Here is a 17,346-nt window from a genome sequence, read left to right on the forward strand (position 1 = left end):
TTTTTTTTTTCAAACTTTTCGGTCTTTTTATTTGTGCACCAAAAAAGAAAAAACCTGGCGGTGATCAAATACCAACAATAGAAAGCTCTATTTGTGGGGAAAAAATGACATAAATTTGGTTTAAGTACAGTGTTGCATGACCGCGCAATTGTCATTCAAAATGCAACAGCGCTAAAAACTGAAAATTGGCCTGGGAAGGAAGGGGGTTTAAGTGCCCAGTATTGAGGTAGTTAAGAAATGGCTTTCTTCTTGCCTCTCTTCCATAAAGGCCAGATTTGTGCAGGATACGACTGATTGTTGTCCTATGGACAGAGTCTCCCACCTCAGCTGTAGATCTCTGCAGTTCATCCAGAGTGATCATGGGCCTCTTGGCTGCATCTCTGATCAGTCTTCTTGTATGAGCTGAAAGTTTAGAGGGACTGCCAGGTCTTCGTAGATTTGCAGTGGTCTGATACTCCTTCCATTTCAATGTTATCGCTTGCACAGTGCTCCTTGGGATGTTTAAAGCTTGGGAAATCTTTTTGTATCCAAATCCGGCTTTAAACTTCTCCACAACAGTATCTCGGACCTGCCTGGTGTGTTCCTTGTTCTTCATGATGCTCTCTGCGCTTTAAACTGACCTCTGAGACTATCGCAGCGCAGGTGCATTTATACGGAGACTTGATTACACACAGGTGGATTCTATTTATCATCATTAGTCATTTAGGTCAACATTGGATCATTCAGAGATCCTCACTGAACTTCTGGAGAGAGTTTGCTGCACTAAAAGTAAAGGGGCTGAATAATTTTGCACGCCCAATTTTTCAGTATTTTATTTAACAAAGTTTGAAATATCCAATAAATTTCGTTCCACTTCATGATTGTGTCCCACTTGTTAATTCTTCACAAAAAATTAGTTTTATCTTTGTTTGAAGCCTGAAATGTGGCAAAAGGTCACAAGGTTCAAGGGGGCCGAATACTTTCACAAGGCACTGTATCTGTGCGTGATAGTGAAAAGCAACATATAGGTATCAAGGAAAAAGTGATCAAGTGCAATTGGTCCTAATAAAGTATGGAATTGATAAGTGGACCAATAGAAGTGAAAAAAAAGGACCAAAAAGTTGGTAAAGTATAAATATATAAAATTGTTATAAAAAGTGGGCAGAAAAGTCCATAAAGTTCATAAAGTGGTTTTGAGAATAAAGTATTAAGTTGATGGGTGACTCTCGAGGTGATCCAGGTGTTGGGTGCCGGGTGAGGAAACCAGTGATCCCCTTTCAATATCTCCCGCACTCACCAGAAGTCTGCACCCCTGCAGGGGTAACCAGCGTGTTGTTGTTATGGTATGCCCTCAGCCAGGTATTATCCTGCGTACCGATCACTTCAATGGTTAATCCTGAATCATCTCTCCCATATATGCAATGTGTTCAAATGGGGTCAATACAGCCTCAAATGCGGGTCACATCCATCAATGTTATAATTCTTCATAATATAGTGAAGTACTGATTAAAATAACTTCTTTTATTATAAATAAGAATCGTACTCCCATTAAATGCAGGTAAATGAGGGAGCAGGGCATTGGGGGCCGCAAGACATCATTTCCGCAGCACTGGAACGCAGATCCGGCGGTTGGCTCGCACAGCGTCCTGGAAGTCGCTGCTAAAGAGGGTCTTGCGGTCCCTAATGCACTGCTTGCTCATTTACCTGCATTTAATGTGAGTACGATATACAGTTCTAGAAAAGTGAGAACACCCCTCACGTTTTTGTAAAATTTTTATTATATCTTTTTATGTGGCAACACTGACATGACACTTTGCTACAATGAAAAGTAGTGAGTGTACAGCTTACAGTGTAAATTTGCTGTCCCCTCAAAATAACTCAACACGCAGCCGTTATTGTCTAAACCGCTGGCAACAGAAGAGAGTACACCCCTAAGTGAAATTGTCCTAATTGGGACCAAGTGTCAATATTTTGTGTGGCCACCATTATTTTATAGCACTGCTTTAACCCTCTTGGGCATGGAGTTCACCAGAGCTTCACAGGTTGCCACTGGAGTCCTCTTCAGCTCCTCCATGACGACATCACAGAGCTGGTGGATGTTAGTGACCTTGCGCTCCTCCACCTTCCATTTGAGGATGCCCACAGATGCTCAATAGGGTTTAGGTCTGGAGACATGCTTGGCCAGTCCATCACCTTTACCCTCAGCTTTTTTTTTAGCAAGGAAGTGGTCGTCTTGGAGGTGTTTTTGGGGTCTTTATGTTGTAATACTGGCTTGTCATTTCTTCAGTGTGGTCACATAAAAAGATAAAATATTTCACAAAAATGTAAGGGGTGTACTCACTTTTGTGAGATACTGTGTAGGTGTGTGTGTGTGTGTGTGTGTGTGTGTGTGTATGTATGTATATGTGTATATATATATATGTATGTATATATATATTTATGTATGTGTGTATATATATATATGTGTGTGTGTGTGTGTGTGTGTGTATATATATATATATATATATATATATATATATATATATATATATATATATATATATATATATATATATATATATATATATATAAAAATATCCGATTCGTGAATCCTCATCTTTTCCGAGTCAATGGAGTTCAGCAAGCTTTTGCAACTGGTTGGGGCCTTTGCATTTTGAGCGTTAATATTGATAGCATTGCAGGGGACCTCAATCCATATTTTGCATTAGAGCCTAGAGAAGTTTAGCTATACTGCTAGTTTGTGAAATACAAAACCGAAAAATGTTTCTTTTTCCCCCAGGTTTCCTTAACGCGCAGTTCACCTTATAGTGAAAGTGAAGCACATAACGGCCGCTTTCTTCTGTCTTATGACAAGACCCTAGCAGTTAAAGAAATATCCAGTGAAGATGTTGCGAATGTGCACAGTATCTTATCTGATTACCACCAAGTGCGTAAACCTTTATCATAGTAGGTTATATGGTATCTACTGTATTTTACTATATTTCTTAACCTAGTTTTAAAACAGAATGCCAAATCTCAATGTCATTCAGGCCAAATGTATAGCATATAGCTTAACCACTTAAGCCCCAGAGGATTTTGCTGCTCAAAGACCAGGCCCTATTTTGCGATTCGGCACTGCGTGACTTTAACGGACAATTGCACGGTCGTGCGACGCTGTACCCAAATTAAATTGATGTCTTTTTTTTCCCCACAGAGCTTTCTTTTGGTGGTATTTGATCACCTGTGCGATTTTTTTTATTTTTTGCTCTATAAACAAAAAAAGAGCAACAATTTTGAAAAAATAACAATATTTTTCACATTTTTTTTTAATATGAAATTCAAAAAAATTGTAAAAATCAAATTTTTTTTAACATTTTAGGCCAATTTGTTTTCTGCTACATATTTTTGGTAAAAAAAATCGCAATAAGCGTATTTTGTTTGGTTTGCACAAAAGTTATTGCATTTACTAACTACGGGAAAGATTTAGTCATTTTTATTTATTTTCTAACTAGTAATGGCGATCTGCAATTTTTCTTTTTTGCGGGACTGTGACATTGCGGCGGACAGATTGGACCCCTAACTGAAATTTCTGACACTTTTGGGTGTACCAGTGACATTACTACAGTAATTAGTGCTATAAATATGCACTGGTACTGTAAAAATGACACTGGCAGGGAAGGGTTAACTTTACTGGGGATCAAGGGGTTAAGTATGTCCCTAGGGGCGTGATTCTAACTGGGGGAGTGGCTTGTGATGTAATCCGAGACATATGATCCTACGTAGGATCGCATACCCTCTGTGATTACTTTAGTGAGAATGACAGACGGCTGTGTTTACATCAGCCGACTGTCTTACCCCCTCTCCTGTGGGAGATCGCGAGTGGCCGGCGGACATCTGAGCCGCCGGTCACACGCGCTGGCTCCCCAGGGAGCAAGCGGGGGTGGGAGCGTGCCGCCGCCAGCGGCGCGCGCTCGCCCCCTACAGGAGCGGCTGACTGCCGCAGTAAATAGTCGTGCGGCGGTCGGCAAGTGGTTAACAATGAAAATGTGACCGCCCCTCACCTCTGGCTATATAGGGCTTTCAATTGTTGCTACATTTTATAATACATAAGTTTTAATTTATCTTTTTAATTGGTAACCGGAAAGAAGGGAAGAAATGGATAATTTCACCATTTATTAGAACCCCCCCCCTTGTGCACTTTTCTGTGTATATAAAACGGTCTCTAATTCTTTCACTCTTTGTTCTAGCATATTGTAAAATGTCATGGAGGCACGCTTTTACCTCAGTTTCTGGGGATGTATCGTTTGAGTGTAGAGAATGAAGACTCTTATATGCTGGTAATGAGAAATATGTTCAGCCACCGTCTTACAGTCCACAGGAAGTATGATCTTAAGGTAAACGCATAATTGTTGGCCTTTACACACCTATTATTGCTAAATGAGGTTTCTAGTAAAACTATTAAATGTCTCTTGGTCACAAAGGTAACAGCTACTCTCAAACATGGTGAGGTAGAAGACAAACCGAACAAAAGCAATAAAAAAATGCCAAAAATGTAATGTATTGCAGTTTTCCAATCATGAGGTGATTGGATTAATTTTCTTTTTTTTTTTCTGCGTTTTTTTCTTTCCCCCCCCCTCAGTTTTTTTTCCCCCCTCGTTTTTCACCTGGTAATCTAGTCAGTAACACACCTGCTGTATTATAGTTCCTGAATTCTGGATGAAAGAGTGCAGGGAGCACCTTTTTTAAGAACCGCATTGTCAGTCGGGAGGGTAGTGTTAGATGTACTTGGATACACTAACAAACCAATGCCAAACTCCAGCTTATACTTTGGAAGCAGTTACAGAAAACTATTTTTATTCTTTTAGGATACAGGTTTCACATAAAAACTGATAATTGTAAACATCCTTGATAGTGATAAATGGTTTGTCTCATTTCTGTAACCGATACATTCTGCTGGAGAGCTTTTTCTTTTAAATACAGACTTACAAACTGGATCAGCAGATAGAAATAGAAGAAATAAAGCCTAACAGAAACGAATGCAGCCATCACACCTAAGATTTGTTAGTTGTAAAAAAAGGTCATGGCAAACTTGTCTGTGGAGAAAGAGTTCTAGACAATACTATATACGATGATGCAGAATAATTGGCTTGTGCTAGCTTCCGGGCAGCTGTAAGCACCAAGAAGCTGCGAAGAGAAGCTGCCTGGAATATGTATGGTATTCCAACTGTATTATACAGTAAAGCTCAAATCAGGGCAACAACCTTGTCGGACTTAGTCTTGTACATTTTGTAGGAGGTTGTAATTTGAGCCACAGCTTTTTTTCTGTCCAGCACTTTTTTTTTTTCTTGTACTTTCTGATTAGAGCTGCTTGGCTTTTTTGAAACAACTCTTCCCCAGCCTTTATAATCTACATTAGGGATATAAAAACTGTGGCCCTACAACTGTTGCAGAACTACAAGTCCCAAGAGCCGTAGCAAGACGGCCTCCCTCACCTTCCTCACTGTGCACACACAGAGCAGAATTACTGCAGGGTGGGGATGGAGTGCTGAGTGCTTTGTGGCCAAATTGGAAATGAATGCGTGCCATATCCTATTTCTCTAAGAAGGGAGCTTTGATACGCAAACTGATCACACCAACATAGGTATGCTTCCATGCTTTTGTGTGGTCAGGTTCCAAAAGCAGGATCTGGTAACTGCCAAAATCACCAGGTATTTGCAAGCAAAGACCTTAAAAGAGAACACGGTGTGAATACCCACATCTGCATGGAAAAGCAAATGCACGTTAATCACTTAAGCCCCGGAAGATTTTACCCCCATTCCGACCAGGGGGTATTTTGCGATTCGGCACTGCGTGACTTTAACGGACAATTGCGCGGTCGTGCGACGCTGTACCTAAACGAATTTGGCGTCCTTTTTTTCCCACAAACAGAGCTTTCTTTTGGTGGTATTTGATCACCTGTGCGATTTTTTGATCACGCGCTATAAACAAAAAAAGAGCGTCAATTTTGCAAAAATAGCAATATTTTTCACATTTTTTTATATGAAATTCCCCCCCAAAAAAATGTAAAAATCAAAATTTTTTAACTTTTTCGGCCAATTTGTTTTATGCTACCCATGTTTGGTAAAAAAAATCGCAAAAAGCGTATTTTGATTGGTTTGCGCAAAAGTTATCGCGTTTACTAACAAAGGGAAAGATTTTTGTCATTTTTGTTGTTTTTTTTTTTTTTAACGTGTAATGGTGGCGATCTGCGATTTTTTTTTTTTTTGCGGTACTGCGACATTGGGGCGGACAGATCGGACCCTTGACTGACATTTATGACACTTTTGGGGTTACCAGTGACATTTCTACAGTAATCAGTGCTATATATATGCACTGTTACTGTAAAAATACACTGGTAGTGAAGGGGTTAACTTTATTTGGGAGGGAGGGGCTGTGTGTATCCCTAGGGGCGTGCTTTCTACTGTGATTGGCTGTGGCTTCAGCTGTAAGGACACTGATCAACGGATCTACATACTAGATCCGAGTGATCAGTGTCTTAACAGCAAGGAGAATGACAGGTGGCTTGTTTACACAAGCTGCCTGACATTCTCCCTCTCCCCCGCCGATCGCCGAGTGACCGGCGGACATCGGGTCCGCCGGTCACACGCGCGGGGGGGTCCGTGACCACGCGGGAGCGGGAGCGCGCCTCCGGGGGCGCGCGCTCGCTCCCTAGACCCTCACAAGCTAGTGACGTAGCCCTACGTCACTTTGCCTGTGAGGGGCTGACTGCCGACGTAGATCGGCGTTAGGCAGTCGGCAAGTGGTTAAAAAAGACCTTTTGGGGTAGCATTTACTTCATTTCACACTTAACATTTGACAGATAAACCCCAGTGTCACATTGTGTACCTTTTTTTGTTGATGTAGCTTGTGAGGGTAATAAAATAACATTTGTCAAAATATGAAAGGAATGCCTAATTTTATTTTGAGGGATTTGAAATGTCTGTTTAAACAAGGATCAGATTGTTACTCTGTCAATGTTTAGCATTTAAAGAAAATTTGACCAGGTAGTGTTGGGGGGTAGCGATTAACTGATGCTATTTGGGTTTTAAGGCCTCATTTACTACTTTTTTTCCTTTAGGGCTCCTTGGTGTCTCGTGAAGCCAGTGATAAAGAAAAGGTAATTTTTTAGTACACATTATTGCTTGATTATAAAAAGAAAATCCTTATCGTATAGTACAGGGCACAGGCTTTTTTTCTTTTCCAAGATGATGATTTTCATCACTTGCCTACACTGTAGCTACTGCGGCTCAATGTGCAGCTTCCGGATTAGTGGACTCCTTGGCAGGCAATGCTTTGTAGAACCATACCCAGGCCTTGCCTAAAGAAAGATGCAGGGCTGACAACCTAATGTTGCTTTTTCACTGGATCCTACTGTGGGCAGAATGGGGATCTAGGCACAGGATGATTTACATGTCTGGAACTGTGGATCGCTTGGTACAGAGCCCATTAGGTGTATGCCTTTTAGGGCTGCTGAATATAATCGCCGAATCGATGCATCGCGATGCGACCGTTCGCGATTCTGCATCGATTCGGGGTGGTTGAATAATCGATTACCTAATGACGTCACTTCCGGGGGCGGGGACAGAAGTGACATGGCCGGGCTTGTGGGATACGGAGCTCCTCCTCGCGGCGCGGGAGAGGAGGAGAGCGGAGCTATCAGTGTTCTCTCTGGCCCCGGGATACACACGGCACGCCCACTTAGCACGCTGCTGCCCGACCGCCCGCTCTGACAGCCCGGTCGCCCGAAGTCGCGGCCTTCCCAGCTCGGTACACTTCTGGTAGCGGTGCGGTTCTCAGCAGACAGCCCGAGTTGACCGCAGGGGAGCGAGGAGGCCCTGCTTTCCGCCTGTACCATGCACTGCACTAGTCCGAGCTCCAAATTCCCGACATGAGGCTCATCACCCAGGACCTGTCCGAGCCCTACTCCATACACCTACCGCTACTTCATCCACAACTGGCTGCAGCTCTGCTTCCTGGTAAGTCGGGGCACTACAGGGCCCAGCATTCCTCCTTACCAGGGCCTGCTATAATACAACTAGGGGCACTACAGAGCCCAGCATTCCTCCTTACCAGGGCCTGTTATACAACAACTAGGGGGACTACTACAGACTCTGTAGTCCCCCCTAGTTGTTGTATAACAGGCCCTGGTAAGGAGGAATGCTGGGCTCTGTAGTGCCCCTAGTTGTAGTACAGTAGGCCCTGGTAAGGAGGAATGCTGGGCTCTGTAGTCCCCCTAGTTGTAGTACCGTAGGCCCTGGTAAGGAGGAATGCTGGGCTCTGTAGTCCCCCTAGTTGTAGTATAACAGGCCCTGGTAAGGAGGAATGCTGGGCTCTGTACAGAGCCCAGCATTCCTCCTTACCAGAGCCTGCTATACTACAACTAGGGGGACTACAGAGCCCAGCATTTCTCCTTACCAGGGCCTACGGTACTACAACTAGCATCAGGTAACTCTTCTAACCTGATGTGGCCTGCTCTAAAGGGGATCTATGAGGGGACCTGCTCTACTAAAGGGGAATCTATGAGGGGACCTGCTCTACTAAAGGGGGATCTCTGGGGATGCTGGCCTGCTCTAAAGGGGGATCTATGGCGACCCTGCACTAAAGGGGATCTATTCCATAGATCCCCCTTTAGAGCAGGATCCCCATAGATCCCCCTTTAGAGCTCAGTTCCCCTGGATCCCCTTTAGGACAGGCCCAGGCTCCCCATAGATCCCCCTTTAGAGCAGGGTCCCCATAGATCCCCCTTTAGAGCAGGGTCCCCATAGATCCCTCTTGAGAGCAGGGTCCCCATAGATCCCTCTTGAGAGCAGGGTCCCCATAGATCCCTCTTGAGAGCAGGGTCCCCATAGATCCCTCTTGAGAGCAGGGTCCCCATAGATCCCCCTTGAGAGCAGGGTCCCCATAGATCCCCCTTGAGAGCAGGGTCCCCATAGATCCCCCTTGAGAGCAGGGTCCCCATAGATCCCCCTTGAGAGCAGGGTCCCCATAGATCCCCCTTGAGAGCAGGGGTCCCCATAGATCCCCCTTGAGAGCAGGGGTCCCCATAGATCCCCCTTGAGAGCAGGGGTCCCCATAGATCCCCCTTGAGAGCAGGGGTCCCCATAGATCCCCCTTGAGAGCAGGGGTCCCCATAGATCCCCCTTGAGAGCAGGGGTCCCCATAGATCCCCCTTGAGAGCAGGGGTCCCCATAGATCCCCCTTTAGAGCAGGGGTCCCCATAGATCCCCCTTTAGAGCAGGGGTCCCCATAGATCCCCCTTTAGAAAAGGGTCCCCATAGTAATCGTGATGCATCGCGGAATCGTATCGAATCGCGACCCTAATAATTGTAATCGAATCGTGAGGTAAGTGAAGTTGCGCAGCCCTAATGCCTTTCATGGAGGGTGACGCCAGAAAGGGCTTAATTCTCCCTGATTCCTGCTACAGAAGTGGTGAGTACAGCGTAGAAGCATTCATCCCAGGTTGCCCAGTTTATTTTTATCTTTTGGGTTGTGGTATGCTATCGACCCTTCTGGCAATGCAGTGTGAGTACCAGAATAGCTGGGGTTACTGGTGGTTTGGTGCCATTCCTTTGTCATGCTGGAAGGTGCCTGATGTGACGCTATTTTGCCTACCAAAACAGCCTTCTGCAAATACACCACCTCATTCTTAGGGAAGTTACTGCACTTGCGTGCCCTGCTTTTTCCTCTCTGGACTTGGGGTGACATTCAGTCAACATATTCAGGTTCTGAGGCACATTAACAGGTTTCCACTCCTCAAGTTAGGAAGTTCCTTTTTTTCCCCCTCTCAGTCTTCCAATGGTAAGTCTAAGACCGGAACATACTTTTGTAAGGTGACATGGCCTTCCAAAGCAACTAAGGCTGGATCCAAGGCTTACCTACAGTAAAAGGGTGTGTCCACTTCTCATGTGGGAGTACATCTGTTGGTCTTCTGGTCCCAGAACATTTTTAGATGCCTGGGTTCAAAGTTTTTTCCAAGGCCTACAAACTGGAGTTTTGCACACTCCCTTTTTCACCTCTTCATGCTCTCCAACTTGTCTTCTTCCCTGCCATGCTGGGAGAAAATACTTGCTCTGTTCAACAGCTTTTGCATGATCATTAGCCCTATACCAGCAGAGTGATTTCAAGGTTTTACTTGAACTTTATAGTTCCCTAATGGAAGACTTTGGTCCTTTCTCGATCTGAAAACTCATCTTGCTCCTTCAGGTCTGCAAATGCCCTTTTCCATCTCATTTGCACTATCTGCATCTTGAAATAGGCGATCAGCGTGTGGACCTACCCTATTGGCTAGGTAACCACTGACCGTCCAATCCAACAATGCCTTGGCCGTGGCCTACATCATTCACCCAGACTTTATGCTGCTCTAAAGGAAGTGAAGTTGATCTTCTCTTGGGCAAAACTTTTTATGTTCCAGGTTTTTTTTTTTTTTTCCGCATTTCTGGTGTGGAAAATTGGCAAGTGAACATTCCAAATCATCTGTGTCTGGATCTTGGGGAATGGGATCTCCATCTAGAGATCTTTCAAGCCCTTTATGGACTTTTTTGGCCTCCAATTTCAACAGCAAACTGGACAGGTTTGTTGTCAGGTCCAGGGAGAACCTTGAGCCTTCATAGTGGGTAACACCATCGGATCAGTTCAATTTCTTCTATGCCTTTTGACCACTCCAGATTCTTCCTCACCTACTCTGCAGAATTGAGAAAGAGGGCCTTCTGATCACACTGAATAGTACCAGGAGGACTATGTACAGACATACTCAAGATCTTGGCAGACTATCTGGGAATTTTACAGATCATCCGTTTTTCCTGTACCAAACGCCTCCTGTTCCATCCTGCTTCTTAATCATTGGCTTAGGTCTCATTCACATTGGGGAGTACTAAACCGTACCCCCGTGGAGGGCTGTGTTTAACTGCATGGGGTAGTACAGGTGTTTGTGCATCCCCATGCAGGCAGTCATATTGATGTCAGCTGGGAGGCAGAAACTGGGTGGACGCAGATGCTACTCCATGTCTGACTGTCTGTGTTTGGGGCTGTGCATCTGCATGGATGTCAGATTTGGAGCAGTCTGCTGTATCCCAGATAAAGTTAGTGGGACTGGCTGCACGGAACACGTGTGCGGCTAAACTCAGCTCTCCAAGAACATATGCTTTAATATGCACCATGTGAATGAGGCCTTAAAGTGGTATTCCAGGCTCTAAGCCTAAAACTGCCCCCCTCCCTTCTAACTTTAATTATAACTACCGTGTAGAACGAAAATGTTTGTGTACCTATTAGGGCTCTCTGGTCCTGTCATGTGATCTCCCCAGTGGATGGCTTTAAGATAGAAGAGAGCATGCCGACAATGGCTGAAATGCCTGGATGGTGATGTCACCCATAGTTTTCTATGAGGTATTGGCGATTCCAGACGCAACGTCCACACGCCTCTTCTACGAGCCGGCTATTACTTTCATGCTGACTGGATACATGCGGGACGCCGCTATTGAATCCCCAGCCACCATTTTCCTTGTGCCTTTTTGTACTTCATCTATGTGAGTAGTTTTTTGAATAAACTTCATTATTTTTATACGGGATTACGCTATGGTCTTGTGTACTATTCTTTTTCATACTCCCATCTGATTACTACGGAGCTACCTTGAGGAATTATCATTCCACGGCGCTACCTATGGTCTTTTGGAGTTCCTAAGATTTATGCTTTGTCTGGCGAGGCTGTCTCATTCATTTGAGTAGCCACTGTTTTCTGGTAAGCTGCTTCTCTTGAGCACTGAGGTGTCCCCACTTTGCACACTTCCCTGTGTGTCACAGGAAGGAAGGATTGTTGCCACATATACATCCCTGGATTTGTTTTATATTGGACTTTCCTTTGGGATCCTTTGTCACTTTTTTATGTTTTCAAGCTCTTTTAACAATGCTTTTTGAATGAAATTTCCTTTCATTGTATTTATCATCATTTATATTTAGCGCTGCACTTTTTGTTATTATTGGTAATCTTTGATCACTGTCTGTGGATCATGTGCTAGCTGCTTTGTACACATTGTCATATATTTTTTAATATTCACATAATTTTTTAGCGCAGAAATATCCCCATTTTTTCTATGAGGTATTCATTGTTGGCTGTCCCTCTTCTCCCATGAAGCTTCCATATTTAAAGCTTAGAGCCCTAAATTCCACTTTATTGGCATGGCTGTTGAAGCCACATTGCCAAGGGACAAGGGCCTTTCAGATTTAAACATCCCTACACTCTTGAAGGCTAGGAGGTCAACTTCTAGTAAAGCTGAACATTACACCTGGACCTAAATGATGGAAGTCAAGGAACTGTAATCCTAGTCCTACTCTGTCCTTCCTCCAGTCTGGCCTGGCCAATATTTGACCTTAAGAACAATTGAAGGACAAGTTTCGGCATTGGTTCCAACATACCTTAGTCTTTTTCTTTAAGGTCTTTTTTCGGGGGAATAGCACATATTTCTCCCCCTGTTTATTCCCATGTCTTACCTTGGGATCTCAGTCTACTTCATTTGGCTCTTCAAAGGCCACCTTTTCAACCTAATAGGGATATTTCCTTGGCTGACCTTGCCCACTATGAGACCCTTCTTGTGGCTATCACCTTTTGTGAGGAGCTTTTCTCAGTTGGCCTTGTTCTATCTTGCTTGGTGTTGCACAAGGACAAAGTTGTCTTGAGACCTCCTTCCTCCTCCTCTGCCTTACACTATAGTCTAGCCATTTTTCATTGTCCTGCTCAAAAACATGTTAGGGAAATTTCAGTCCACTGTGTGAGCGTGGTGTGCACTATGAGAGATAAACTCTCAGCTACTACCCCTTATAGGAAATCGGATTCCCCCTATGCCTCCTGAAGATTCCCACAAAGGCCTCCCTTCTCCCTCCTCCATTGAAAAGTGAATCAGACAACTTATTGTTAGAGGCTGTAGTCTGAAGGCTAAGGGTCCATTCTTTCCCTGTTAAGTGGTTGTAAACTTCTGACATGAAAAATGAACAAAGCACATATTTCTTTAGTGATTACTTGTCTCAAGCCGAAGCATGAGTGTGATTTTGCTCATTTCTCTGCACCACTTACCGCTGAAAGGCTTTCCAATTACAAGAAAGGGGGAGGGCCCTCCAGCACACAGATTGCGGTTCATATCCTCAGCCGTGCCTGCGTTCCTGTGTGCTGTGTGTGGCTACACAGATTTCCCCTCTCTGAACCGTGCAGTGTGCGACATCAGGTCCCCACCTCCTGCCTCTGGAAACTCAGAAATGCTGTCTAAGTTCTGGACTTTGAACTGATGTAGAGAAGAAAAATGGCTGCAGATAAACCTGTAAACTTAGTAGGAGGATTTCATCGCTATCACAGGGCCGTCACTTCACTTCACTGTGTATATCTAAGAGTTTACAACCACTTTAAGGCACATCTCCAAGCAGTGCGAGCCTGGCCTGGCTCAGTGACGTCAGCTGACTTTAGCCCGCTGGTGGCTGAAAAGGGGTCACAGGAGTGCAGAACCAAGTGCACTCCTGTGGCTGACAGGAGAAGAATATCCAAAATGGCTTTTGCCCTACTTCTCCTTTAATGAATACATAGCTACACGTTTTTGCTTGTATCTTTCTGGACTTCGGCTTAAAATTTAGTTTTGCTGTAGCTTTTAAATGTTACATGCTTGTCTTCCATATTTGTTGTATTATAATTATAGCATATTTGTTATAGCATTTCTGCAATCTTTCTTAACAATTGTTAAAATAAGATATGTCAGGCAGGGGGGTGCATTGTGCAACACTAAACAGCTGTAGCTGCAAAGCTACACACAATGTAAAACAAAAATACTGTTGCCTCCATGTACTAATATAATACTAAATCATACATAGGAACAAGATTTTTTTTTGTATGTATTTATATACATTGATAATATTTATATTAGGCTCCGTTCACATCTAGGCGTTTTGGGGCGTTTTTGGGGCGTTTTTCTGCTCTAAGATCAGCTCTCAAAACGCCCAACAAGACAAATCCTATTCATTTCAATGGCCCCTGTTCACATCTGAGCGTTTTGACGCTGTATACAAAACGCCCAACGCTCAAAAAAGTACATGAGCTTCTTTTTGGGCAGATTACAGGCGTTTTCCATTGATCTCTATTCAATCTAAAAACGCCTGCACAAAAATCGCGGTAAAAATCGCGGTAAAATCGCGGTAAAAAACGCCGCAAAAATCGCGGTAAAATCGCGGTAAAAAAACGCGCGAAAAACGCTACGCTCAGGTGTGAATGTAGCCTTAGGCTGATTTTGTTTCCACATACTGTATATGTAACAAAAAAAGAAAAACACCGCTTTACATTTTATTCAAGACAGTTTGGTATGTTGCATAGTATAGAAAAGCTCCACTCCCTCCTTGTCATTCTCAGAATTCTTTGTGTTTTGGTTCTCTCAAAATTTTTCCTTGTTGGTATTTCATTGCTTCTGAGCCTAAGAACAGTTTTTGCTTTCATTTTCTGCCTCCTAAAGTAGTTACTAGAAATGACTGAGACAATATTTGCTTGTAACAAGATTCATTAACTGTACCACTAAAGGAGCATGGACTACTTGAAATTTCAACATTGCACAATTTACATATTTTGTTCTGTAGGAATTCTTGTACAATTAGGAAGTTACTGTTCTTGCATTTTATGCTTGTGTTTTCACAATGAATCATTATCCAAATGCCTGCAAAACCTAGAGATTTTTTGAAAACAAACAATTAAGTTATAAATCCATACAAGGGGTGATGAAGGGGTTAAATGTAAGCCTAGGGGAGTGATTCTAACTGGGGGGGGGGGGGGGGGGGTGGCTTTTGAAATGATCATAGAGACATGCGATCCTATATAGCAGGATCGCATGGTCTCTGTGATCATTGCAGGGAGAAGGACAGACGGCTGTGTTTACATCAGCCGTTCATCCTTCTCTGTCAGCAGGGAGAGATCAAGGGTGTCGGGCGGCTATCGAGCCGCCTGACACCCACACTGGCTTCTCCGCTGACGATAGAGGGCGGTAGCATGCCGGCGAGCACTCGCCCCCTAGTGGCCTCCCAGGCAGATGACTCCTATTAACGTGATTTTGCCTGGGAGAGCCACACTGCCAACGTTAATAGGCACTGCTGCGACAGCAAGTGGTTAATGACATTGGCTGTATGTTTGTGGCCATTGATGTGCTGCAGAATAAATTTGGGGCCAATCATACGTCACTCTGATGGTATGGCACGATGGATAAGTATCTGCCTGGATTTCTCAGCATTGAGGACACCATTAATCCTGACCAAATCTTTTTTGCAGAAATGCAGCCCCAAACCTGTAAGGAACCTCCACCATGCTTCAGTGTCTCTTCTCCATCCCTTTGGTGAACAAACTGCCTCCTGTTACAGCTAAATAGTTGAAATTTTTACTCATTAGTCCAGAACACCTGTTGCCGTTTTTCTGCATCCTAGTTCATATGTTGTAGTGCATAGTTGAGTCCCTTGTTTCCACGACAGAGGTATGTTTTTTTTGTTGGCTATTCTTCCTTGAAGACCACATCTGACCAGACTCTGGACAGGAGATGGGTGTATCTAGGTTCCACTGGTTTCCTCTAGGTTTGTGCTGATGGCACTGCTGGACATGATCCGATGTTGAAGAGATGTAAGCATGATGTGGCGTTCATCTGCTGCATCGTTTACTTGGCCGACCACTTCATCTACAGTACTTAATGTTGTCCGTTTCTTTGTACTTTTTCAAATGAGCTTGAACAGCACATCTTGAAGCCCAGTCTGCTTTAAAATCTTTGCCTAAGAGAGACCTTGCTGATGCAGTATAACTACCTTGTGTCTTGTTGCATGGTGTATGACCTGTGACACAAAACTGTCTCCTGCAACCTCACCTTAGTAGCAGAATTCGGCTGCTCTTCACCCAATTTCAAACCACCTACACGGCTGTTTCAGTTAATAACTGTTTCAACCTACATATGAAATGATTTATCATTAGCACCTGCTTTGTATATTGGCTAACAATACAATCATACACCGGACTATAATCCTTAAAGCAGGGTTCTGCCGCCCCCCCCCAAAAAAAAAACAGTCAGCAGCTACACATACTGTAGCACTGACTTTAAATGTTAGGACACTTACCTGTCCTGGAATCCAGCGATGTCTTTACCCCAGCCGATGTTTCCATCGGCTGTGGGGTGCTGCCGCTGCCATTGACAGTAAGGGTTCCCTACTGCGCATGCGTGAAGCACTCTGCGCTCTCTTACTGCCCCAGCAGCAGGGGAAGGAGGGGGCCCAACTGCTGACGTACCTCGGAATTGGGGACAGGGAACCTGTCAATGTGGGACCAGAGTGGGGGGAAGAATCAGATAAGCGCAAGTTCCACTTTTGAGTGGAACTCTGCCTTATATATACCTGACTTTGTGCAAGTGTAAGATTTGATGCTGCTTTGAAGCTAAAGGGTAGTCTCTCCAAAAATTGATTTTATTTAGATTTTTCCTCTGTTCCCTTACTTTGCATTTTATAAATTGATAAAAGTAAAATCTGTTTTTGAAAGCATTCTTATTTTACAGCATTTCTTCACACCTACCTAAAACTTTGTGAACAAACTGTTTATTTGCACAAAGCATGCTCACTACAAAAAAAATGACACGTCTGTATCCATAATTGGCCATATAAAGGTCATACATGGTCTGATTTGTTCAATATTCCTTTAAGTAGATAATCAGTATAAGATGACGCTATTTAAAAGCATTAATTAGCTGTATATAGTATTTCAGCCAATGCTGAAACACCGTCACCCAACAGATTCTTGTCCCTTGGGAAATCTGGTTTTGGGATCCTAGTCCACAGGTCCTACTATTTTCATTATGTACAGGTCTCTTTTCAATGTATTTTTTCTAGTTTTTCTGTAATGGAAGACAGTAGAATGATTCAGTTCACAAATCTGTCTAATACTGAAGCTCCAATTTAAAATTAAATGACATTTACATTTTTTTTCCTAACCTTCAGATTAAAGAGTTGCCAACTCTGAAAGACATGGATTTCTTAAACAAGAGTCAGAAACTGTATGTTGATGAAGAGCAGAAGAAGACATTCATGGAAAAACTGAAGCGTGATGTAGAGGTAGCTGAGCCCCTTGATTTGGTGTTTAATAGTATTCGTGGCGTAAAGTGTAAAAGTTACATCAACTTTTTTGTTTACTGACATTTTGCAGCACACACTAGAGGAGTAGTTTTCTTTTCTTTTTTTTTTTTTTTTTTTTTCTACGTCTTGGATACATTGAAAAGGAGTAGAACACCTTAGGTTTTGAACACCTGTCAGTTGGGGGGGAGGAGCCTAAACATGGTCCTTGAGTGGAGCTCACAGTAAGAGCTCCAGGAT

At 43.5% G+C, this 17,346-nt stretch overlaps 1 protein-coding gene across 1 annotated transcript in view; it reads left to right on the top strand.

Annotated features, from left to right (window-relative positions):
• The window catches only part of PIP4K2C (phosphatidylinositol-5-phosphate 4-kinase type 2 gamma), a 159,596-nt gene that overhangs the window by 104,456 nt on the left and 37,794 nt on the right, over positions 1-17,346 (top strand). Inside the window, exons 4-7 of the mRNA XM_082246261.1 lie at positions 2,759-2,905; positions 4,206-4,352; positions 7,076-7,114; positions 16,975-17,088. Of these exons, the coding sequence (XP_082102387.1) occupies positions 2,759-2,905; positions 4,206-4,352; positions 7,076-7,114; positions 16,975-17,088 (447 nt within the window). The remainder of the gene's footprint in view (positions 1-2,758; positions 2,906-4,205; positions 4,353-7,075; positions 7,115-16,974; positions 17,089-17,346) is intronic.

Source organism: Pelophylax lessonae (genome assembly GCF_965119305.1).
Source record: "Pelophylax lessonae genome assembly, chromosome: 2".
NCBI classification, from domain to species: Eukaryota; Metazoa; Chordata; class Amphibia; order Anura; family Ranidae; genus Pelophylax; species Pelophylax lessonae.